Source organism: Gymnoscopelus braueri (genome assembly GCF_963280865.1).
Source record: "Gymnoscopelus braueri genome assembly, chromosome: 5".
Taxonomy (NCBI): domain Eukaryota; kingdom Metazoa; phylum Chordata; class Actinopteri; order Myctophiformes; family Myctophidae; genus Gymnoscopelus; species Gymnoscopelus braueri.
In genome coordinates, this window is record NC_137606.1 from 51,396,569 (window position 1) to 51,422,078 (window position 25,510).

General features: G+C 42.2%; 1 protein-coding gene across 9 annotated transcripts in view; it reads right to left on the reverse strand.

Annotated features, from left to right (window-relative positions):
* Nucleotides 1-215: 215 nt before the first annotated feature.
* The window catches only part of rap1gap2a (RAP1 GTPase activating protein 2a), a 189,471-nt gene continuing 164,176 nt past the window's right edge, over nucleotides 216-25,510 (reverse strand). For 7 of the 9 annotated variants that reach the window (XM_080429439.1, XM_080429440.1, XM_080429437.1 and 4 more), the window contains 13 exons: nucleotides 25,114-25,214; nucleotides 20,993-21,122; nucleotides 18,063-18,218; nucleotides 14,582-14,653; nucleotides 12,668-12,754; nucleotides 11,513-11,653; nucleotides 7,641-7,790; nucleotides 5,951-6,063; nucleotides 5,369-5,467; nucleotides 3,728-3,848; nucleotides 2,306-2,402; nucleotides 1,929-2,002; nucleotides 216-1,088 (listed from right to left, as the gene is read on the reverse strand). In XM_080429439.1, the coding sequence (XP_080285565.1) occupies nucleotides 1,080-1,088; nucleotides 1,929-2,002; nucleotides 2,306-2,402; nucleotides 3,728-3,848; nucleotides 5,369-5,467; nucleotides 5,951-6,063; nucleotides 7,641-7,790; nucleotides 11,513-11,653; nucleotides 12,668-12,754; nucleotides 14,582-14,653; nucleotides 18,063-18,218; nucleotides 20,993-21,122; nucleotides 25,114-25,214 (1,350 nt within the window). In that variant the 3' untranslated portion in view covers nucleotides 216-1,079. Of the gene's footprint in view, nucleotides 1,089-1,928; nucleotides 2,003-2,305; nucleotides 2,403-3,727; nucleotides 3,849-5,368; nucleotides 5,468-5,950; nucleotides 6,064-7,640; nucleotides 7,791-9,341; nucleotides 9,478-11,512; nucleotides 11,654-12,667; nucleotides 12,755-14,581; nucleotides 14,654-18,062; nucleotides 18,219-20,992; nucleotides 21,123-25,113; nucleotides 25,215-25,510 lie in introns of those variants that run through there. The other 2 variants (XM_080429438.1, XM_080429445.1) reach the window with 2 other exon arrangements.

The following is a 25,510-nucleotide window of genomic DNA, read 5'->3' on the forward strand; positions in this document are numbered from 1 at the left end:
TTTGTTTTTTTTGTCACATTACTAAGACAATAATTTGATGAGCAGTGGACCAGCAGTTCCGGTAGGAGACAAAAAGGAGAGTGTCCTACCGGAACTGCTGATCCGCTGGTCATCAAATTATTGCCTTAGGAATGCGACAAAAACAAAAAAATATCCATTAATTCAAGTCTCCATGGGGTGACTAATCAATAGAAAAATAAATTTGTTTTGGGTGAACTATCCCTTTAAGGCTTATTAAAATGACACGTTCGACTTGTGAAAATATGTCATTCTTGGTCAGACGACTATTAGCCTTGACTAACGTACACTCACAGTATTGTCAGTTATAGTTTGCACTGGGCAGGGAGACTGTGGAGTGGTCAGTATAGCATGGTCCTTCAGGTTGGATCCGTGGCTTTGGGTGAAGTGGTTCTGCAAGTTGGTTTTCTGATGATGTCTGTGGTTCTTTTTTTAACCCATTCAAACCTGAAACGCATCTGTGTAACCACTTAAACCATTGTTTTATACTTTGGGCTATTCAGAAATAGCAGATCTACGAGTTGTAGATCTGCAATTTTTTGGCGGGAATTCGTGAACATTTTTGCAAATCTTTGATAATGTATATATATTTTTCAAAGTGAACATTTTTAACTCAAATCTTTCCTTCTGAGGGGATTCTACAAATGTCTTCTAAATCCCAAAAAAGTTTTGGGGAAAAGAAACGTACGTTGTTATAATATCAGTGGTTTTTTTTGTCAAGAACCACCCAGAATGATAGGTATTTGTTCGTGGACCCCCCATCTGAAAATATTTTGTTCCAGGGATCCCCCAGAAGCAAAGATATTAGTTAAAAATGTTCGCTTTAAAAACGAATATACAATATATTCAAAGATTTGCACTCATTTTCGCGATTTTTCCAAAAATAGCAGATCTACAAGTTCATGAGCCATGAGCTTGCATATCTGCAATTTTTTGAATTGCCAAATAAATCTTAAAATGACACAGATGCGTTCTGGGACTGAATGGGTTAAGTGGTAGTTTGCCGTGGGCTCAGCCTGCACTGTGCCTTCTCTGTACAGGACGCTGCGTTTCCAACGAAGCTACTCGGACTAGAAGAAAAGATTTAGAACAACAAAACAGAAACACCAGTGAGAGAAGAGCAGGTTTTAGTAGTTTTAGTAAAAAAAAACTACACATTTTAATAAAGGGATATTTCACTTTTTAAATAAAATGAAATATTTAATATATAATATAAATATAATACATACAAAATATATATAAAAAATAAAGGAAAAAATCACGGCCCCCTCACGCATTAAAATGTCCTTCTAATGCGTAAGGGGGGCGCGATCTTTCCATTACTGTTTTCAGCATAATTGATACAGGTTGATGATTTTGTTTCGAGGTGAATATTTTGCCTCGTTTCAAAAACATATTTACGTTGCATCATCGCCTCGTTATGATCGCGCTCAGGGTGCATTATGTACTCATAATAACACTAACAGCAGTTTAAATTCATGCAAATTAATCGCCAAAAGAATAAACGCTCTGGGTGCCTAGTTGTCAAGGTAATTATAGTTAACAAAAACTAACGAAATAACGAGAAAAAAGAAAAAAAGTGTTACTGAAATAAATAAAAACTAGAAACAAAAAGAATAAACAATAAGTAACTGAAACTGTATTGTGTGTTTACAAAACTAACTAAAACAAACTGAAATGATAGACAAAATGCCCTTAGTTTTCGTTGTTGTCAATTTATGTATACACTTAATCTGCAATTGAATAGTTTTTATTACATACTACTTTTGGCACTTTTCAATCCTGCACCTGACTTATTTGTTTATTTGTTGCAGGATTGAAAAGGGCCAAAAGTATTGAAAAACTAAAACTAATAAAAACGAATACAAACTAAAAAATCAAAACAAACTAAAACTAAACTAAAATCTTACAGTGGCGGCTGGGTGACTCAACTTGTCGAAACGGAACTTCAAGTTTGACCTGGGGGACATCTTACTTTTCACATCTGCACAAATAAAACACAAGACACACATCTTTAAACACCACAAACCATATATGGCCAAACAGCCTCCTGAAAGTATTTAAAACCTCAAACCATGGCTGCAGCCAGTAAGGTGTGTGTGTGCGTGCGTGCATGTGTGCGTGCGTGTGTGCGTTGTAAAAACAATATCTCCCCAGGAACCAAATGTTACAATAAATACAATACACTAATCACTTTTTGTTTTTCCTGGGAATCTTTTGAAAAATTACAATGTTTTAACAATTGTGGGATTTATTGTTTTGATTGGTGTATAACCCAGTAGCCTACCTGTGGGACTGCGGCACATGATGACAGGAGTACCTGATGTTTGACCATCGACGCTCAGAGCAGGACTGAAGACTGGGACTGAGGACGAATGACCACCCTGAAGGGGGGGGGGGGGGGGGGGGGGGATCAGGGGCAGAGGAGATACTTCTTTTTCTTTGCTTTGGCCATCTCAGACAGTAAAAAAATGCGAGTAGGCCTACTTTTTCCACCTCTGTGTATACTAGAGTTCTATAATTCTGCCCAAACACGACCCTACCCGACGTTTTTGGGCCGGGCCGAGCCCAAAATCTATGCTAATTGGTTGGGGCGGGGCGGGCCGAGCAAATCTATTACCCCCCCAAAAAAATATTTTAATTTAAAATTTCTGCCCCTCGCGGCCTAACGGCAAGGCACACGGAAATGGCAGTGGATGTGTTGGATGCAGCTCAAAGTGAATTTTACTTAGGTTTCTAGTTTGTCGCCGTCCGACCTTCCTAGCCCGTGTTATTTAACAAAAACGGGCGACAATGGCCAAAACTCAATCGAGAATCGTTGAAAATCGGCGAAAGTGTCTGTTTTCAAGATGTTTTGGCCATTATCTCTGGAACAGAAGGTCCAATCTGCTCAGTTCAAAGCGTGTGACTTTGAGGACGTTAAGCACATAGTTTGGGGTTTTCGGGCCTAAACGTATGGTAATCGTTCGGGCTGGGCCGAGCTTCGGGCCGGCCCAGTAGGACCGGGCCTTAATTTTCAGGCCCCTTGAGAACTCTAGTGTGTCCTACTCACTGTATCCAGTTCTTCTAGACCTCCATTAACCCTTTAAGACCGGGGGACGCATCTGTGTAACCACTTTATCCATATTTTATACTTTTGGCTATTCAAAAATAGCAGATATACAAGCTCATAGCGCGGCACCGAGTGCCGCGCTATGAGCTTGTAGATCTGCTATTTTTTTTTAAATCGTGTTTTTTTTTTGCAAATCTTTGAATATATATCTATAAAGCAATTGTTTTTTACTCAAATCTTTGCTTCTGGTGGTCCCTGGATTTTTTTTTTTTTTAGATGGGGGTCCGCAGCCAAATACATATCGTTGTGGGGCTCCTTGACACTGACATTAATATTATAGCAACATAAGTGTTTCAGAAAACTGTTTTAAACTGATTTAGAAGACATTTGTAGAATCCCCAGAAGCAATAACATTTTAGTTAGAAATGCTCGCTTTAAATATATATATATATATTGAAAGATTTGCACAAAATTGTTCAAGATTTTTCAAAAATAGCAGATCTACAAGCTCATAGCGCGGCACTCGGTGCCGCGCTATGAGCTTGTATATCTGCTATTTTTGAATAGCCCAACGAAATCTAAAAATGACACACAGATGCGTTCTCGGGTCTTAAAGAGTTAAACAACACAGATCAGTTGAGTACTAATACTACTCACTGTATCCAGTTCTTCCAGAGCCTCTGTCTCTCCCGTTGTGCTGCTGAAGCTGCTAGTGCTGGATGAAGACCTGGAGATGTTGGGCCTGCCGCTGCTACACTCCTTCAGCTTGGCAAACGGCCTGCAGCCATGGAGAAATGTTTAGAAAACACATTCAACCGGTGTTTCCGGGTAGAATGCCCATGGACGTTTTCATAATATAAAATAAAAGTGTCAAGAACATTAGCTATGTCTAGTATGTCAACATGTACATATTAGAACAATATAATATATCTGTAATAGTCGATAACAATATCATAAGTGTCCTGTTCTTCCAGTAATAAGGCTAATGAATCATACTGCTCCAATGCCACCATTATCTACCCTGAAATTAAGTTTCGGCTGTGGTGATAATTGGGTCTATAGATCGCCGGTTTTCAAAACAGGATGCAATAATGAACAGAAGTATAACAGATGAAACAGCTGGTCTGTAAAGAGAATTGACTGAAGTGTAGGAAGCAACATTCAGGATGACCAGCGATGTCTGAATGGCATTTTTTTGGATTGTAACCTCACCTGTCTTTATTGGGACACATCTCAATTGGATTGTAACCTCACCTGTGTTTTTTGGGACACATCTCAATTGGATTGTAATTAGGGATGCACCGATATATCGCCCACATATCGGTAACGGACGATATTTGCCGATATCGGTCAATATCGGTATCGGCAAGGTTAAAGTTAAAGTTGTACAATGCAGAATCACAAATAACGATTTTTAGCAACCTCTGCTGGTCACTACCGTCACTGCATACAATTTCCCTAGTCCTCGATTACCCAGAATTCCATTCGTTTTCACCGGAAGCCGGAAGCGTTTCAAAAAGCGATCTTTTAATTGTTTTATACTATCTACGGATCGTTTCTCTTAGCCAGTGGAGCATTAGTTACCATGAGCTGTGCTTTCTTTTTCTGTTCTTTTTCGATCTTCCAATCCTACATTATCTTAAAATCAGCGTGAGGTTCCTTTTTGTTAATAGCGCGGTAGTTCCTGGCCAAACAGGAAACCGTTGCGGTAGTTCCTGAGAACGTCATTTTCCCGGGAAAGTCCCCCCCGTACACGTTCAATAGAAAATATATAAATAAAAGGCTTCCGGGGGTGAAATTCACGGAGTGGGTGTTGTGAAACTTTTGCCACTCGCAAAAGATATACAATTTAACTTTAGTTTTGTTGAAAACGTTACCTAGTATTACTTTAAAGTTACAGGACTTTTAATTCTATGATGTTTGTGATATGAAATGTAAGCTTACCATAATCACAGTAAATATTATCGTGTCATATTCAAGGGCTTTTTTAAAAACTAACTCCACTTTCAGTTCAGCACAGCTGAGGTGTGTCACTGTCCAGCTGATGCTCGTTGACACTCGTTAGTGTTACTTGCATCAAGGCAATTATGTTGTGTTTCTGCAGATTCTGAACAGTTATTTCTTATAATGAAAGATTTATTTGTTTCCCTGGCACAAAAGGGGGAAATAATAGCACCAAAAACTAAATAAACACATATCGGTATCAGTTTCGGCTATGGGTTAAATTGTTATTTTAAACATCGGTATCGGTATCGGCCAAGAATGTCCATATCCGTGCATCCCTAATTGTAACCTCACCTGTCTTTGTTGGGGCAGATCTCAGGAGAGCTGGGATTGGACGTCGTCTCTGACCTCACTTCCTGCGACAGCGGGCAGAACTCTGTGGTCTTTTGGTCGCTGCAGACAACGAGGACGAAATTGTCAATGAAACATGTCTGGGTTTTTCTTTTTTAACCCTAGCAGGGAACAATTGGCAAGAAAAGTTCACAACACGTTGCAATGCAACGCGATGTGAGCTTGTACATCGGCTATCGGCTAAGTCTCCATGGGGTAATTTTTGGGGTGAACTATCCCTTTAACCCATTCAATCTGGGAACGCGTCTCTGTAGCCTAATCTTTGATTTCTTTGGCTATTTTTGAAAAATCTTCAACATTTGTGCAAATCTTTGCTTATGGGGGGTGTCCCTGGAACAAATTATTTTACAAATGTTCGCCTAAAAAAGATTTTCTACTTTTCAAAAATAGCAGATCTACAAGCTCATAGCGCAAATTTGAATAGCCGAAAAAAAATAAAAAAAAGGAGATGCGTTCCCCGGAGTGAATGGGTTGATATCTACTATGGCTTTGGGCATGCACACCAGACAGATTGAACATGCTGACCTGCGTGCGTGCCTCTCTGAGGGAGTGTCTGTGCTGGAGTGGAGGCGAGGGAACAGACCAGAACGCCGTTTGACCGGGCTCTTCAAAGGAGACTTGGCCGACATCACAGGAGGCTGGAAAAGAAGGAGAAAAGAGTTAATATACTCCTCATGGAATGATATTATTGTAACATGTAAACACAGCATACAGTAGCTTTGGGTGCTGCAGCTACAGCCTACTGTTCATTATTATTATAATTATTATTATAATAATAATAATAATTATTATAGCTGCCATGACTGCCAACTGAACTTCTTCCGTGGGATCAATAACAACGAACAGACGGACGGACCAGTGTTGATTTTGACAGCAAATTTGTATTCAGTTTTTGTCAGTCTTTTGAATAAAATTCCATTTAGTTTTAGTCATATTTTGTCATCTGAAATGTTTTAGTTTTTGTCTATTTTTAGTCGACTAAAATGTATTTTGGCAGTGCCTTGATGGCGTCGAAATGGCTGATTTTACACTTGGTTGCATGCTGAAAATACCAGATCTACAAGCTCACAACGCGTCGCAGCTTGTAGATCTGCTATTTTCAGAACGCAACACCTGAGCGCAACCAAACATAAAATGACTTGTCTTTTAGTTCTACTGGATCTCTTCTCCACTAGATCCCTCACTAACCTTTTAGTTTTTAGTTTTTATTTGTTGACGAAATTGTCAATATATTTAGTCTTAGTTTTAGTCATCATAGCTTAGTTTTTATTTTGTTTTCGTCAGTGAAAAAAGGTAGAGGACAAACATTTTTCCTCATAGTTTTAGTTCATGAAATCAACACAGGGACAGACGAACGGACGGAGGGACATTTGACGGACGTATGGGCTGAGGACGTCCGCCCGTCCGTCCGTCTTCATCCACTCATCCAGAGTGGGGTCGTGGAGTGGAACAGCTCCAGAAGATAACCCCTGACTTCCTGACATACAGGCATTCATTAAAAAAAAATTGCAACCGAGTCAAAGTTCTTCTTTTCTTTTTGTTTTGCTGTTATTTCCATTTGTGTGGTTTTCTTTTTTTTTCAATACTATAAATGTATATATATATATTTGTTATACTGTAAACTATACTGTTATCTTACCACATTCTTCTCTTCTGACAGCTGACGAACTGGAAACTCCCTCTTTCATTACAACTGACCTTCCTTCATCCATCCATCTTTCCTGTCTTTCTCTCTCACCTTCATTTATCCATCCATCTTTCCTGTCCTTTATCTAATCTTCACTCATCCATCTGTCTTTAGTCATCCCCCTTAAAAGGGATAGTTCACAAAAAAGTCTATGGATTACTCACCCCATGGAGACTTGAATTCATGGATATGTGTTTGTTTTTGTCACATTCCTAAGCCAATAATTTGATGACCAGCGGACCGGTAGGCAGCGGTTCCGGTAGGAGACACAAAGGAGACTCTTTGTGTCTCCTACCGGAACCGCTGACGGTCATCAAATTATTGGCTTATTGAGACAAAAACAAAAAAAATATCCATGAATTCAAGTCTCCATGGGGTGACTAATCCATAGAAAAAAAGTCATTGTGGGGGTGAACTATCTCTTTAAAGCTGCCCTCTTCTACCCCGGATTTGAACTCGGGTCCTCCGCAGTTCTAAATTGGCCTCTGCGTCTAATGTTCCATTTCCTCCGTTACTCCCTCTACTCACAGTAAAGGTGCTCTTGGTACACTCGGAGGTGCTCTGGGGCAGACCTCCTCCACTCAGGCTGGCCGGGACGCCTCCTCCCACCCCGGGGCTCCGGTGGCGATGCGAGCCCACCATGGTCTCCATGGAATGACTCCTCACACGCATCGCCCTCTGGAGGAGGAGGAGAAGACACCATGGAGGAGAGGAGAGGAGAGGAGAGGAGAGGAGAGGAGAGGAGAGGAGAGGAGAGGAGAGCCAGACACCATGGAGAGGAGGAGAGGAGAAAAGGACAGATAAAAGAAAAGGGAAAAGGAAAGACAAGAAAAGAAAAGAGAGCAAAAGAGACGAGAGACGAAACAGAAAGAAGGAAAAAAAGAGTGAAAAACAAGAGAAGAGAATGTGTGTTAAAATGGTTAAAACGAGAAAGGTGATGAGAGATATTGTTTTAATAAAGACCCATAATGTTTAGTTTTTCATTCATTGTAAAGAACATGATGAAGAAGAAGATTTTGTTCTGCTATTACTGGATCCTATCTCCACAGATGCTATTGCATCTCTCAGACACCAGAGGGCAGAATGCTCCATCAAACAAACCAGGTGAAGGAAAGTTATCACACAGCATGATAAAACATCTTCTTATAACCTATTAACCCAATACACATTCAAAGATTTGCACACATTTTCTCAAAAAAATAGCTGATATACAAGCTCATGACGCGGCACTCGGTGCCGCGCCATGAGCTTGTAGATCTGCTATTTTTTAATAGCCAAAGAAATCTTAAAATGACACAGATGCGTTCCCGGTCTTAACGGATTAAATAATCATTCAAACCCATGAAGACCTGAGGCCCATTCTACAAATGCCTTCTAAATCAGTAGTTCTAAAACTAAGGACCCCCCCCATCTGAAAATGATTTGTGCCAGGGACCCCCAGAAGAGAAGATTTTGTGTTAAAAATGGCAAAATAATTCAAACACTTTCAAGGTTTTTCAAAAAATTATCAGAAATAGATGTACAAACTCGCAGCGCTGCACAAAGTGACACACTGTGAGCTTGTATATCTGCTATTTTTGAGAACCACAATTCTAAACCAATATTCGAAGAGTTTTCTGAAAAAACGTGTTGCTATATATATAAAAATCTAAAATGACACAGATGCTTTCCCAGACTTAATAGGTTAATTAAGGAGTTTACATTCAAGGACCCTAACGTGCAGTCTCTTAAAGGGATATTTCACTTTAAAATAAAATAAACATAGAAGTCTATGTGTCTGGGTAGCTCAATCGGTAGAGCTCTCGCCTTTAGACCACAAGGTCATGGGTTCAATCCCGGGCACCGTCAACTCAGCGCATGAGTAGCACGGCGTGGGTGCTTTAAGTCTTGCGGTAGCCTAAGTACTGGGAGCTGATGCTATGTGTAGCGCTGCACCTCAGCAATCCATCTCCCAGGGGTCTAGCGCACTGTGTGTAATCAGCTGATACCGACAATAAGCCACTCCCGACCTACTTATATCGAAAGAAAGCAATAGAAAGTTCACGGCCCCTTCACAAGAACATTATAATGCGTGAGGGGGACGTGATTTTACTTTTTTCATTCTTTTTTATATTATTTTTTAAATATTTATTTTATTTGAAAGTGAAATATCCCTTTAAGAAGAAGAAAAATATACATTGATACTTTAAAAAAAACTATGGCAAATATGGCAAATTAATGTATAGAAAATCTTGTTTATTATGAGGATGCATGCATTTTTTTACAGTAATGCTGACAGGTAATATACAGTGACTGCTAGGGCGACGATGAGTGCAGCGCCCCCAGTGGCTGACTGCGGAAAGTGCACGACAGCCGGCCATGCTGCCTGTGAATAGCAAAAGCCACATGGTCAAAGTAGGAACACATGCACAAGGACACACACACATGCACACACACACAGACACAAGCAAGCAAGCACGCACGCACAGAGCATTATGGTCAATTTCTTTACGTAAAATAATTTCCATTTACAGTAGCTACTGACTAAGAGACTGCAATATCAACCAGGTTTTAACTTTCAGGGGGGGGGGTCTAATGTCCCTTGTACAATGAAGTAGAGGAGAGGAGAGGAGAGGAGAGGAGAGGAGAGAAAAAGTGCTCGGAGCACAGGTCTCCGCCAGGTCGGGTAGGTTATTGTGGGCCAGCAATGTTTCGGAATTAGTCAATCAGGATGGAATATGAACAAATCCGATTGATCCCTCTTGATCACATGACCATATAGAGATAATGTGTTCGGATTTGTGTGATATTTGGAACAAACCCAGTGAGCCATAGTCGGCTATTAGACGTCCTTCTAAAACCGGGTTATAACTGGTCGAACAGTGAAAGTTTTTTCAACGTCTTGGCTTAGCTTAGGCGTTGATTACCTGTTTTAAGCGTCTAGACAGTCTATACATAGCCGTTGAAATGACGTTGTTTCAACGTCTAGGCTTAGCCTCTAGACGTTGAAAAAACCCGGTGTTATAACCCGGTTGATGTCTTTTAGATGTTTAATAGCCCGAAACATGCTCAGTGGGAAGTCTGTAGGAGTGATATAAAAACTGGTTCTCCTGGTGGCGTTATAACAGCCCAAATGTGAAAAGGGTGGCATGTCTTCCTCGGCCTAGTGGGAATGTGCGTGCAAAGTTTCACGACAATCAGCATTTTGTTCAAAACGGACCACTCCTGCAAACTAGGAGAGGAGAGAGTAGGAGAGGAGGAGAGTAGTAGAGGAGAGAGTAGGAGAGGAGAAAGTAGGAGAGTAAGAGAGTAGGAGAGTAGGAGAGTAGAGAGGACTAGTTCTCAAATTCTGCCCGAACCCGACGTTTTTGGGGCTCGGGTTCCGTGAAGAAAAAAAAAAAAGGGAAAAAAAGGAATTACCCTCAAAAAAGAAATTTCAACAGCCCCTAGCGGCCTAACAGTATGGCAGAAAATATTGCACTGGATGTGTTGGATGCAGCTGAAAGTGAACTTTACCCAGGTATCTAGTTTGTCGCCGTCCGACCTTCCTATCCCGTGTTATTAAAGAAAAAACGGGCAACAATGACTCAAAACTCAAAACTCAATCGAAAATCGGCAAAAGTGGCAGTTTTCAGGATGTTTTGGCCATTATCTCTGGAACACAGAAGGTCCAATCTGCTCAGTTCAAAGCTTGTTGGATGCGTGACTTTGAGGACATTAAAGGAGAATTTTGGACTAAAGTTTTCTTACCTTTTCTATGACATTATGATATCTTAGGATGAATGGTACAGTAGAAAAATTTCATAACTCCACCCCAGATCACATATTTTGAAAGCTTTTAAAAAGAAAAAATTTGGTGAGATCTGACGTTCATAGTGACAGAACACTGTCCCAAAAAAAAAAAAAAAAAAAAAAAGAACAGAAGTCTCGCTAGACGAGATTGAAATCTCGAGATTTCAATCTCGTCTAGCGAGACTTCTGTTCTTTTTTTTTTTTTTGGTTTCATAGTGTTCTGTCACTATGAACGTCAGATCTCACCAAAATTTAAAAAAAAAAAAAGCTATTAGAATATGTGATCTAACCTAAGGCCTATCCGCGCACCTTTTAAGCTGTGGCGGCTCAGGGGTGGAGTTATGACATTTTTCTACTGTACCATTCATCCTAAGATATCATAACGTCATAGAAAAGGTAAGAAAACTTTAGTCCAAAATTCTCCTTTAAGCACACAATGACATATTTCAGGGTTTTCGGGCCTAAATGTATGTTAATTGTTCGGGCCGGGCTGAGCCCAGGGCCCAGTTAGGGCCGGGCCTTAGGAGAGGCGTAGGAGAGGAGAGGAGAGGAGAGGAGAGGAGAGGAGAGGAGAGGAGAGGAGAGGAGAGGAGAGGAGAGGAGAGGAGGTGTAGAGGAGGTGTTGTCACCTTGAAGGACTCCAGCAGGCCACCGTGTCCCCCGTTCTCCAGCCGGTCCTCGTCCCCGGGCTGGCCCTGTCCCAGCGTGGCCTGGCTCTGTCTGTGCAGCTCGTCATGGAGGTTGTCCAGCAGCGCTGCACGGGTACGTCCCTGGAACACACCCAATGTCACTGTTCTCTACTATTCTTCACAAACGTTCAATGGCAACGTTTCTGGACCACAGAAAAAATACTTTACATTTTAGATACGTTTAGGTTTATGGTTATAGGTTTAAAGGAGTAGTTCACCCAAAATATTACTTATTGTCAAATCAATTACACACTCCCTGAAGCCTTGAATTCATTGAGATTTTTTTTGTTTTTGTTGCATTCATTCCTGAGCCAATAAATTGATGACCGGTGGAGTCTCCTACTGACAGACGTCATCAAATTATTGTCTCAGGAATGTGACAAAAACAAACAAATCTCCATGAATTCAAGGCTTCATGGGGTGAGTAATTGATAGAAATAAGTAATTTTTGGGGTGAACTATCCCTTTAAGGGTTAGATTAGGGTTTAAGGTTACAGGTTCAGGCATTGTTTTTCATGGGGTGTGTAATAGATAGGAAATAAGTAATTTTTGGGGTGAACTACTCATTTAAAGGTTAGATTAGGGTTTAAGGTTACAGGTTCAGGCATTGTTTTTTGTGAGGCCATTGGAACACACACACACACGCACGCACGCACGCACGCACGCACGCACACACGCACGCACGCACGCACGCACACACGCACGCACGCACGCACGCACGCACGCACGCACGCACGCAGGCACGCACACACGCACGCACGCACGCACGCACGCACGCACGCACGCACGCACGCACACATTCTCATTTACCAACACACTTTCATTGTGTGTGCGTGCATGCATCTGTGTGGGCGTGTGAGGTTGTACAAAAATATTCAATCATTAACTGAGACACTGTGCAATTTCCACCACCCACAGACAGAGTGTTGGGATCGTCATTTATCATGATGAGAGAGAAGATGAGGTGTGTGTGTGTGTGTCTGTGTGTGTGTGTGTGTGTGTGTGTGTGTGTGTGTGTGTGTGTGTGTGTGTGTGTGTGTGTGTGTGTGTGTGTGTGTGTGTGTGTGTGTGTGTGTGTGTGTGTGTCTGTCTCACCTCTAGCTTAGCGAACTTGTCAGACTTGTAGCAGGCGTTCTCTGCATTGATCAACTTAGTCAGCAGGAAGTCACGGAACTCTGGTCCCTGGGGGGGGGAGAGAGAGAGAGAGAGAGAGAGAGAGAGGTTAGGTGGAATAAGGAGGTATATAAGTGGATCAGTGATGGAGGTAGAGAGAAGTGAAGGGAGGAGGAGGAGGATATATGGACGAGGTGATGAAGGTGACCTTCATCATTATCAACTACAGTGTGAAGCCATCCATCTTGTGTTGTTTTCCTCTCTCTCCACTGACTCCGCCTCCTGTCCTCTCACTCCATTCCTACTAACTCCGCCTCCTGTCCTCTCACTCCATTCCTACTAACTCTGCCTCCTGTCCTCTCACTCCATTCCTACTAACTCTGCCTCCTGTCCTCTCACTCCATTCCTACTAACTCCGCCTCCTGTCCCCTCACTCCATTCCTACTAACTCCGCCTCCTGTCCCCTCACTCCATTCCTACTAACTCCGCCTCCTGTCCCCTCACTCCATTCCTACTAACTCCGCCTCCTGTCCCCTCACTCCATTCCTACTAACTCCGCCTCCTGTCCCCTCACTCCATTCCTACTAACTCCGCCTCCTGTCCTCTCACTCCATTCCTACTAACTCCGCCTCCTGTCCCCTCACTCCATTCCTACTAACTCCGCCTCCTGTCCTCTCACTCCATTCCTACGCAGTGACTCTGAGTCTGAAACATTGAAACTTTTCAACCTTGAAAACCTTGAAAACCTTTGGAAATCTCAAAATAAGCGTTCGTTCTCGGCCCAGCCATCTGACCACTTAAAGGATTGGTTCACCCAAAACATGACTTATTTTGTATCAATTACTCACCCCATGAAGCCTTGAATTCATGGAGATTATTTTGTTTTTGTCATATTCCTAAGACAATAATTTGATGAAGATGCTCATGTCTCCGGTAGGAGACTCAATGCAGGTCATTTGTGTCTCCTACCGGAGACATAAGCATCTTTCCGCCGGTCATCAAATGATTGGCTTAGGAATGCGACAAAAACAAAAGAATCTCCATGAATTCAAGGCTTCATGGGGTGTGTAATTGATTCAAAATATTTGTTGGGTGAACTACTCCTTTAACACGGCTGATCAATCAATCAACTGTGGTCCGGCTTGCGTAAACTACATTTTCAAGTTTCAAAGAAAACATACCATGACAGGGTTTTTACATTTTCTTTCATATATTTTTTATATTAATATTATATTATCAATAAAGTCTTAGTGTTTTACCAATTATTTGTATTCTGATAAACATCCCGGTCGCGTGAATTCACATTATCATGTGGCCACAGGTTGAGAATTTTGTCTCCTACTAGTGGGGGGGGGGGGGGGGGGGGGGTTATATCCACACTGGCCTTTGGAACTCCTCGGGACCCCGCAGGAGGTGGACCCCCTAGGAGGTGGACCCCCCAGGAGGTGGACCCCCCAGGAGGAGGGTGGTTACTGTTTTAACCCCTGCTCACTTTGCTAGGGTGGGATGGCTCAGGGTAGAGGACAGAGTACAGCAACTTGCAATGGACCTGGTCTACAAGATACACTACACCACAAAGACACCCATGTACATGTCAAACTACTTCAACCTGGTCTACAAGATACACTACACCACAAAGACACCCATGTACCTGTCAGACTACTTCAATAACGTTAATCAAGTCCACTAATCACGTCCAACCCAGATTTGGCTCAAACAAGGGGTTAAATGAGTTCTACTGCTATGTCACAAAAATGTTTATGACAGTTATAAAAACATATGGATCCTTACTCTCCTTCAAAACCACTCTAAAACTGCTCTAAAAGGGCACTCACAGGCTTTGCAAACTGTTAATAAAGTAGTCAATCAATCAATCAAACAAACAAACTGTCTCACCTTCTTGAAGACAGTAGGGTTTGGTAGAGGAGGTCCAAATGGTGGCACATCCTCCCTGGCTGTAACAGACACCTGTTTAAGATACAAAACACAAGATAAAACACATGAATCACATTCAAAACATGCATTATTTATGATGTGATTGTTCAGATACAAGTGTAACAGAGTGGTTCACTACCTCAGCCTGATGGCCTGAAACTCTAATATCTCCACCAAGCAATGGGGATATCCCTTTGGCTTAGTGGTTAAGATGTAGGCTTTCCACGCGGGAGACCCGGGTTCGAATCCCGGGCGTTACTCAAGCTTAACCCTTGCATTGTGTTAGAAAACTGCATCCACTTGTGGTGTTAGCGGGTCAAATTTGACCGGTGATTTAAATCAGCCCAAAATACAAAAAAAAATATATTTTCATTAATATTTTTCTCCCAACTCATAGCTGACTCAAAATATCTCGTTTTCTATTATAAAAATTTTAAAATTCACTCATTACATTTCCTATAATGAAGGCAATGGATAATGATGTTATCTAGCTAGAATATAATAATTAAGAATAATAATTAGAACACACTTCCAAAAAAAAATCAATAAAAAAAATTCTTGTTTTCGTTTTTTAACATAAAAAAATGTAAAAAATATAAAAAATAGTGACACTAGTGGTGTTAGGGTCCGAAATGACCCGTATACCATAGAAGGTAAAAAGTCATTTATTTTTCATAAACTCAAACTTTATTTTACTTCTGATAGCAAATGCTAATTGAGGACAAGTCTCTCTCACTCTCAAACATGTAAACATTGAATATTGACAATTTGGGGGGGAATTGAGCCACACTTCTTTGCTGGGTCATTTCGGACCCTAACACCACAAGTGTCACTTTTTTTTTTGAGACCATCACAATTAATTACAATTATGATAAATACTTTTGTTGCGTTAAAATGGCTATTTCTGAGGATACCATGAAGCCTCGTTCCAATAAAGAAATGTAAAGGGTACTTTTTACCTTTTTAAACTTGAAAACGGGTCAAAAAAGACCCTAACACAATGGAAGGGTTAAGTTTCAAAATGAAAGGATAGTGATAGAGTTGTGTTTTAGTTGTTGGGTTTTTTGGTCTCATTCAGTGTTAATTTTGTTGACTAAGACTAAGACCAAAAGACTAAAACTAAATCAGGGGGTTCCCAGAAACACAAGTTAATATAGCATCAAAATCAGTTTAACCACTTTGACCTCTATATCCACTGGCTGTAGAAGCAGCATTAGAAAAAAAAACATGACAGTAATATTCTCCTCAGTCAATGTACGAAAAATCATCATCAAAGTGAGTGGTGCCTTTGATGAGTTAATTTCTAGCTATATGAACTAGAGGAACAATGTTAAATCCCTGTCCATTCAAGCCTGCTCAAAAGGGACACAGAGGGGGCGGGGCTTAAGCAATTACAGCCTCTCTCTATATTGGCCGTCTAAGAGCACCTAGCAAGTTTGGGAAGTTTAGCATGCTGGGAACTGGCACTTGCATGGAGGGCCCTGAACGGCATGACCAGTGTACGGAACTCCAACCTCCCCCGTCAAATCAAACTCAGCTTCTTCTATGCAATGGTTGAGTCTGTTTTCCTCTATGGCAGTGAATGCTGGACCCCTGAAGCCAACCCTGCAGAAGTCTCTAGATGGATGCTACACCAGAATGTTGCGTGTAGTACTTATCAGCAAGAGTACACATGTTACCAACAAGATCCTGAGCGAGACAATAGCACCCAGGAGAATGAGAGTAGCAGGACACTGCCAAAGACATCAAGAACTGCCAGCCAGCAAATCGGTGCTGTGGGAACCAACACACGGGCATCGGTCACGAGGACGTCCCCACACTAACATACGTGGACGCACTCAAGACTGATGCAGGAGCGCAAAGTACCAACGAACTGGCCAGATGTATGGAGAACCGCGATGACTGGAAGCAACGGTGGAGGGCTCGTCTGAGGACGACTAGAGAGATCAGCTGTGGCTGTTGTTGCCGTGCTCATACATATGGACATACAGTACAAACGATACGACATACGATAACACTTTATTGTCAGTTCACACTGAAATTTGTCATGCGACCCAGCAGCCATGTATGCAACAATAAACAGTACACACATTTGACATGACACAAGAAAACAAAACAAAATACATACATAAAGACATACAAAGACAAGAGCAATGTCCACCTCTCAGCCTACCCCTGGCCTACAACTCCTGATTAAGCCTCAATGTCGTCTGATGGACAAAGGACCTCTTCAGTTTGACCTTATTGTATGTAGGAACACTGTATCTCCTTCCTGAAGGCAGCAACCTATATTCTCCATACAAAGCATGGCTAGTGTTTGAAGTGATATTCCTTGCCAACCTTATCATACTGTCATTATACGTAGATGTATAGAGCCTCTGAAGTGGTTGTCCAACAATCTTTGAACAAATGTTCAGTTGCTGCAGCAGTTGTGACTTTAAGGCTACAGACAGACATCCATACCAGGTGGTACTACAGTACTGAAGAACACTCATAATAACAGAAGTGAAAAACACTCAGTCAAATTGATGGAGTGGTTGTTGGCACCACTCAAAAACAAAACTGTGAAGGATGTGAAAGTGAAGGATAAAAGTGAGCGATTTGTGGATGAAAAAAAGGTCTGGACATCAGCGCTGCAGTTCTAGTGCCCGGCCGGTCGACAGGACGACTCCATCGATCCACTGGGTTGTGTCTTCATTCATCACTTGTCCATTAAGTGCCCGGGGCGTTGGCAGCTCTGTGCCCAAAATAAAAACGTTTTATGATGCCAGGCTGGAGCAGCCTGCCAAACACCACTCCAAAAAAAAGAGTGGTCAAAAAGTTTTGACCCCTTACTCGTCACTAAATCAATTCATCCCGATTGATTAGATCTCAGCCGCTCAATACTTCAAGAAGAATTAGAGATAATCTAAATATAAATGTATACGCAATCTGTCTTGTGCGGGGGGTGTGTACCTTATATAGGTGGTGTTTAACCCATTGAGACCTGAAGCCGATTCTACATGTCTCCTAAATCTCAACAGTTTTCTGAAAAACGTTTGTTTCTATATCAGTGGTGCTCAATCTTTTTCATGTCAAGGACCCCCAAAATTATATTTATTTGGCCGCGGACCCCCATCAAAATATTTTGTTCCAGGGACCCCCCAGAAGCAAAGATTTGAGTTACAAATGTTCGCTTTAAAAATATGTATATTCAAAGATTTGCACACATTTTCACGATTTTACAAAAATAGCAGATCTACAAGCTCATAGCGCGGCACTCGGTGCCGCGCTATGAGCTTGTATATCTGCTATTTTTGAATAGCCCAAAGTGTAAAATAATGCTTTTTTAGCTCAAATCTAAAAATGAGAGTTCTAGGTCTCAATGGGTTAAGTGGTGTGTGTGTAGGTGGTGTGTACCTTGTAGAGGTGGTGTCTATGTGGTGTGTATATAGTAGTGTACCTTGTAGGTGGTGTTCTCGGTGCAGGGTTGCTCCACCTGCACCAGGACGTAGGCGTGCAGGAAGTTGGAGGCGATCATGTCGGGTACGAACGGCGTGGGCTCTTCCTGGAAGACCGCCGCCACGATGTCATTTCCTATGTGTCTCTTCCTCTGCAGCTGGAGAGAGAGAGAGAGAGAGAGAGAGAGAGAGAGAGAGAGAGAGAGAGAGAGAGAGAGAGAGAGAGAGAGAGAGAGAGAGAGAGAGAGAGAGAGAGAGAGAGACTTATTAGGCCTCGAAAAGATATGCCTCAGGGACCCCCATAAGAGAAGATTTTTACGGCTCTAGCAGTGATTCTCAACCATTTTAATTTCAAGGACCCCCCAGTTGGACATGCATTAGGGCTACAGACCCCCATTTAATGACATTTCTATCTCTTGGACCCCAATTTAACCCATTAAGACCTGGAACTGTGTCATTTTTAGATTTGAGCTAAAAAGCATTATTTTACAATTTGGGCTATTCAAAAATAGCAGATATACAAGCTCATAGCGCGGCACCGAGTGCCGCGCTACGAGCTTGTAGATCTGCTATTTTTGAAAAATCGTGAAAATGTGTGCAAATCTTTGAATATATATATTCTTAAAGCGAACATTTTTAACTCAAATCTTTGCTTCTGGGGGTCCCTGGAACAAAATATTTTGATGGGGGTCCGCGGCCAAAAACATATAATTTTGGGGGTCCTTGACATGAAAAAGATTGAGCACCACTGATATAGAAACATACGTTTTTCAGAAAACTGTTGAGATTTAGGAGACATGTAGAATCGGCTTCAGGTCTCAATGGGTTAAATCGTGAAATCAATGTTAATTTAACTCTGAGAGTGTACAAATGGAACCAAATGGACCCATCAGGGTCCATTTGGTTCCATTTGTACACTCTCAGAGTTACAGACCCATAAGGGTCCATTTGGTTCCATTTGTACACTCTCAGAGTTACAGACCCACACAGACCCATCATTTAGCTGGGGACCCCCTGGAACCCACTTTCACCCCACTTTGAGAACCAATGCCCCAGAGGGCCCCCGAGATGCGAGCGTGAGTAACATATCAAGCGTGTTCTTATTATTCCAGTCGGTGCCGTTTTGCAGTGGGAGTACAACAGAGGCAACTTTGAAGCGAGAGGGAGAGCACTGGGTATTCTTTTCTAAATGGCCGCTATAGATGCACGATTTGACCTTTAGAATGTTTTGATTTGATTCGTTTTTTCCTCTGACAGATACTTGGCGTCGGGAGAACAGGTTTTCTCTGCAGTCGAACGTGAACGTCCTTCACTTCCACCTAAAAAATGATTTCCCACAAGTCCCGACGGTGGCGAGCGATGCCTTGAGCGCCCGAAGCAACGGCGTGGAAGAATAAACACAGACTTGTACACAGGAGAGTTCATTTAACCCATTAAGACCTGGAATTGTGTCATTTTTAGATTTGAGCTCAAAAGCATTATTTTGCACTTTGGGCTATTCAAAAATAGCAGATATACAAGCTCATAGCGCGGCACCGAGTGCCGCGCTATGAGCTTGTAGATCTGCTATTTTTGAAAAATCGTGAAAATGTGTGCAAATCTTTGAATATATATATATTTTTAAAGCGAACATTTTTAACTCAAATCTTTGCTTCTGGGGGGTCCCTGGAACAAAATATTTTGATGGGGGTCTGCGGCCAAATACATATCATTTTGGGGGTCCTGGACATGAAAAAGATGGAGCACCACTGATATAGAAACATAGGTTTTTCAGAAAACTGTTGAGATTTAGGAGACATGTAGAATCGGCTTCAGGTCTCAATGGGTTAACTCTGAGTGTACAGATGTAACCAAATGGACCCGCATATCATACAAACGCTCATTATATTATGGCACCATTCCTGTCTACTCACTCTGTGTCTCCGAGGAGGGCTCCCTCTGGAGAGTTCAGCAACCTGCCTACCGATTGATTGATGACTGATTTTTATTTATTTAAGTGTCATGCTTCCAAGGAAGCCCAGCCCGTATGGACTTACAGGACACTTTTCACGTCATCAGTAGGCAGGTTTGTTAACTTTGTCAACTGCCTGCCTGCCTGCCTGCCTGCCTGCCTGCCTGCCTGCCTGCCTGCCTGCCTGCCTGCCTGCCTGCCTGTCTGTCTGTCTGTCTGTCTGTCTGTCTGTCTGTCTGTCTGTCTGCCTGTGCTGCCTGTCTGTCTGTCTGTCTGTCTGTCTGTGCTGTCTGTCTGTCTGTCTGTCTGCAATGTCTGTCTGTTTGCGCAGGGGTCCTTGAGGGGGTTCCAGCTCCAGGGGGTCCCCAGCTAAATGATAGGTCTGTAAATTATGGGTCTGTAACTCTGAGAGTGTACAAATGGAACCAAATGGACCCTTTCGTTTTTTTTTTTTTACTAAAATCTTTGCTTCTGGGGGGTCCCTGGAACAAAATATTTCAAGATGGGAGGCGGTCCGCGGACAAATACATATTATTTTGGGGGTCCTTGACATGAAAAAAGTTTGAAAACCATTGATAATATACGGTAGCAACAAGTAAAAAATGTTAGGATTTAGTAGGATTTAGAAGACATTTGTAGAATCCCCAGAAGCAAAGATTTGAGTTAAACATTTTCGCTTTAAAAAAGTATATATATATCCAAACTAAAGATTTGCACACCTTTGAACGATTTTCCCCAAAAAATTGCAGATCTACAAGCTCGTAGCGCGGCACTCGGTGCCGCGCTACGAGCTTGTAGATCTGCTATTTTTTTAAATAGCCACACAGATGCGTTCCCGGTCTTAAAGATGTATAAGGGTCCATTTGATTTATATGGGGACCACCTGGAACCCCTTCAAGGACCACTGGTTGAGAAACACTGCTTTAATGTGTTAATTAGTTTGTATAACTCTAGTTTGTCCCCCCTCCTCTCCTACAGTACCTGCTGTACGTCTCCCTCGGTGAAGGGCAGCTTGGTGGAGACGTGGAACATCATCTCTCTCTGTCTGAAGACGGTGTAGACCGACTCTGAGCCCGTCTGGCCGTGGGACACGTCCAGCCCTCCACGGAACCTACGGAACACAACATGAAGACAACCACAACTATAAATATATCCCGTTTAAATTATTGTCTCCGCCCAGGCCGAAGGTATGGCGAGAGAGTATGTTTTGGACCCTGTCCGTCCGTCCTTCTGTCTGTGAACAGCTAATCTCCGGCACCGTTGGCCTGATCGCAGCGAAACTTTGCACACACACTCCCTGGATGCCAATTCCGAATCTCTGCCCCAAATCTTTCACATAAGCCTGTTATAGGAGGAGCGCTTTTTCTAGTTATTATATATATTTTTATTCAAAGTAGTGTGACGGACTCCCACTCTGTCTGCCAGTGCTTGTCTGCAGTGGTGGAAAATAACTAAGTACATTCACTTAAGTACACACGTAACCACTTTCAAAAGGTTTCAGAAATAGCGAAAATGGCAGATCTACAAGTAAAGCGTCACACGATAGGACACGCTGTGAGCTTGTAGATCGCCTATTCTCGTTTATTTTGCGCAACACTGTTGTATGACAACCGGGGGGCATTAACTCTTTCAATCCGGGAACGCATGTATGTGTCATTTTAGATTTTTTTTTTTAGCTATAACCATTATTTTATACTTTGGGCTATTCAAAAAATAGCAGATCTACAAGCTCAGAGCACGGCACTCAGTGCTCCGCTATGAGCTTGCAGATCTGCACATTTTCTTTTACATTTGTGCAAATCTTGTTGTGCAAATCTTGGAATGTTTTTTAAATACGCAAATCTTTGCTTCTGGGGGATTCTACAAATGTCTTCTAAAATCCTAACAGTTAAAAAAATACAAATAAATAAAACTTCTGTTGCTTTTTGTCCACGGACCCCCCCCCCCCATCCCCATCTCAAAATATTTTGTTCCAGGGACCCCCCAGAAGTAAAGATTTGTGAATTGCACACATTTTCACGATTTTTTTTTTTTTAAATAGCAGATCTACAAGCTCAAAGCGCGGCACTCGGTGCCGCGCTTCGAGCTTGTAGATCTGCTATTTTTGAATAGCCAAACAAATCTTAAAATGACACGGATGCGTTCCCGGATTGAATGGGTTAACAAAATGATAAATGGTAAATGGTGCATTTATATAGCGCTTCTATCCGAAGCGCTTTACATTGATTGTGCCATTAACCCATTCACACACACATTCATACACCCGATGGCGGAGGAAACCATGCAGGGCACCAACCTGCTCATCGGGAGCAATTAGGGGTTCAGCGTCTTGCTCAAGGACACTTCGACACTAACTCTGGGGGAGCGCCCCAGCCCGGGATCGAACTGGGAACCTTGCGGTTTTCCAGTTCACTCTACCCGGCCCTGAGCCACTGCCGCCACAAACACAAATTAACATACAAACATTTAAATATGGAGATACACGGCTCACAGTAATTATTCCATTCAATTAATATTCCATTCAATTATCTCTCTATTCAGAGCTAATCTAGTCTAGACTGGGGCCGGCGACCCTCAAACCTTTTACCATTTCAAGGACAACGGACCCCCATTTGATGCCGTTTGCATCTCTGTGACCCCAACTTACACTGTGAAATCCCCAGTGATCATTTAACCCATTAAGACCTGAGAAGATTCTAGAAATGTCTTCTAAATCCTAAAAAGAAAATGGAAAAAAAAACAAATTTTTTTTTCCCTCAATTTTTCAAAAATAGCAGATCTACAAGTTCATAGCGCGGCACTCGGTGCCGCGCTATGAGCTTGTATATCTGCTATTTTTGAATAGCCTAAAGAAATCTAAAGTGACACAGATGCGTTCCAGGTATCAATGGGTTAACCAAGTACATTTATTATATAGTATTTCCAATGTTCAATACTTCTACTCTCAGAGGAAGCTACTTTTACTCCACTACAATTATTTGAAAACTTTAGTGACTAGTTACTCTGTGTATTTTTTATTATTATTACTAAATGTGCATTAACCACTTCAGCCCTATATACTTTGGCTATTTGAAAATAGCAGATCTACAAGCTCACAACGTGCGTTGTGAGCTTGTAGATCAAAAGTTTTCATATATTTTGATGAAATAAAAAATGTGAAATAGGACATTCTGCATAATGAGTACTTTTGGTACTTTAAGTATATTTTGATGCCAATAATTTTGTACTTTTACTCAAGTAAAAATTGTAATACCGGACTTTTACTTGTGCTTGTATTTCTGCATTGTAGTATTGATACTTCCACGTAAGTAAAACTTTTGAGTACTTTTTCCACCACCGCCCTTTTACCCATCTGTAAACAGTGCCCTCTCTTCCCAGACCATGAACTCAGCATTTACTATGGTGACAGAAACTCAAATATGCCCTTTCCTTTCCATGCCGTCTCCTTTCCTTTCCATGCCGTCTCCTTTCCTTTCCATGCCGTATCCGACGGCAGCATTCAAGAGTAGGGATGTCCGATATTGATTTTTTTTCCCGATATCCGATATTCCGATATTAACTCCTAATTTCCGATATCAACCGATACCTGCGGGCTTTTCACAAAAAAGTCAACTAACTGTCAGGTAACAACATCACATATCTAATGAAATAGAATAGCTATAATATCAATATAATATCTAATACATCTAATATGGGAGCAGTATGGGTTGGCGCCCCAGCCTGTGTCTTCCGTGAGGAAGAAGACCAACAAATCCACGGTGAGGCCGTTAACACATTCCATGCCAGAGTTTAATCTCATAATGTACTCACCAGTGCCAGCGTTTTATTGTTGTTTTTTTGTTTTTTTCATGTCGCCACAGACCTCGCTAAATAAGTTAAAAGTGCACGTTCATTTGGTTCTAAACACACAGCGGATCCGTGAGAAACGGCCAGCGAAAACAGTTTCCAAATGCGAGCCGCCATCTTGAAGATACAGCCGATCAACGGTAAACAGTGATCAGCGAGGAGAAAAACAACAACCGAGAAAATCGAGTTTTAAACAGGATCCCAGACAGGAAGCGGATACGATCGAAAAAACCGGAACCCGAATAATTCTGTTTCCGACCGGAAACCGGAAACGGAAATGGATCAAAAAAATTCGGAAAGTGCACCTGGGGCAAAATCAATGGGAATCGCCGGTTCGCGTAGATCTACGCGACTGGCACGCTGCGGCTTTAAATAGGTTCGCGTAGATCTACGCGATTGGCATTCAATGTGTTAAGGAGGGTCATTCAAGCAAGCTGCAAGTGGAGCCTGCACCACCACGGCCCAAGGAACCATCACGCCAGAATGAAATGTTTGGATCGGGGTGGTGCAGAGGATCCAGTACAGCGCTCAGGTCCTGGACCTGGTGAGACGAAGGAGGAGCCCGGCCAGGAGGCCATCCACAGAGCCTAGTCCCTCCACGTGCCAGAGCCTCCCCGAGTCCCAGCAGAGTAGTTCCGGAGAAGCGGACTGAGTGGCCCTGTCTTTCCCTATAGGACTGACCGTACGTGGGTAGCTACTGGGACGTAAGTCGGGGCTTGATCAACCCCGGCTGGGTCACCCGGGCGAGGGTGTATGTATGTTGTTGCGAGACCCGAAACACCCTATGACCCCAGGCTACAACACTGATGATACGAACCAGGTGCATCCATGTGATGTTTTCTTTACAATATAATACAGTGATGTCGTTAGGTTTTCAATGAAGTGAGTCCCGGGACTCACTGGTGGTCATTTGAGTCCCACTAATCTTAGATTAGGCCTAGATGTTGGCCTATTTGACAGTGCAGAAGCATAATTTCCTTGATGCCTATAACATTAACGAGCGCAACAAGCGTTTTCTTTTTCTTCAAAGAACGATATTTTCTGATATTACATTTTTATGCTAATACCAACGATAATATCGGGAGGCCGTCAGGCCGATAATATAGGCCTGACGATCCTTATTCAAAGTAGTAAAACATAAGATGCCACTGTGAAAAGTAACAATGTAATTTAGGGTTAACATGGATGAACATATTCTGTATTGGGGGGGGGGGGTGCCTTTGGGAACCAGAGCAGTATAGAATTTACGTACTGACCCTTTAAAGTCCTGCAGCTCGATGTTCTCCCCCAGCAGACTGAGGAACTCCCTGAAGGCCGGGGTCTCCTCGTTGTTCCCAAACAACTCCTCCTCTGACGTCTGCAAAGGAGGTGCAACAACGTACTCAAGAGTCAATACTACAGAAGAAGCAATACCACAGAAGAAACAATACCACAGAAGAAACATTACCAGCATTAGTCGAAGCTCTTAGGGGGATAGGAGGCTAAGATCATGCTAATCTTATTTCAAAATTGACTATAATGGGAGGGCCGGTTGGCCTTTCCATAATTTAATGTCAATTTAAGACAGATATAGTCAATTTAAGACAGATATAGTCAATTTAAGAAATAGATATATAAACCTAGATACCTCATTGGCCTCTGCAGTTCATTGGA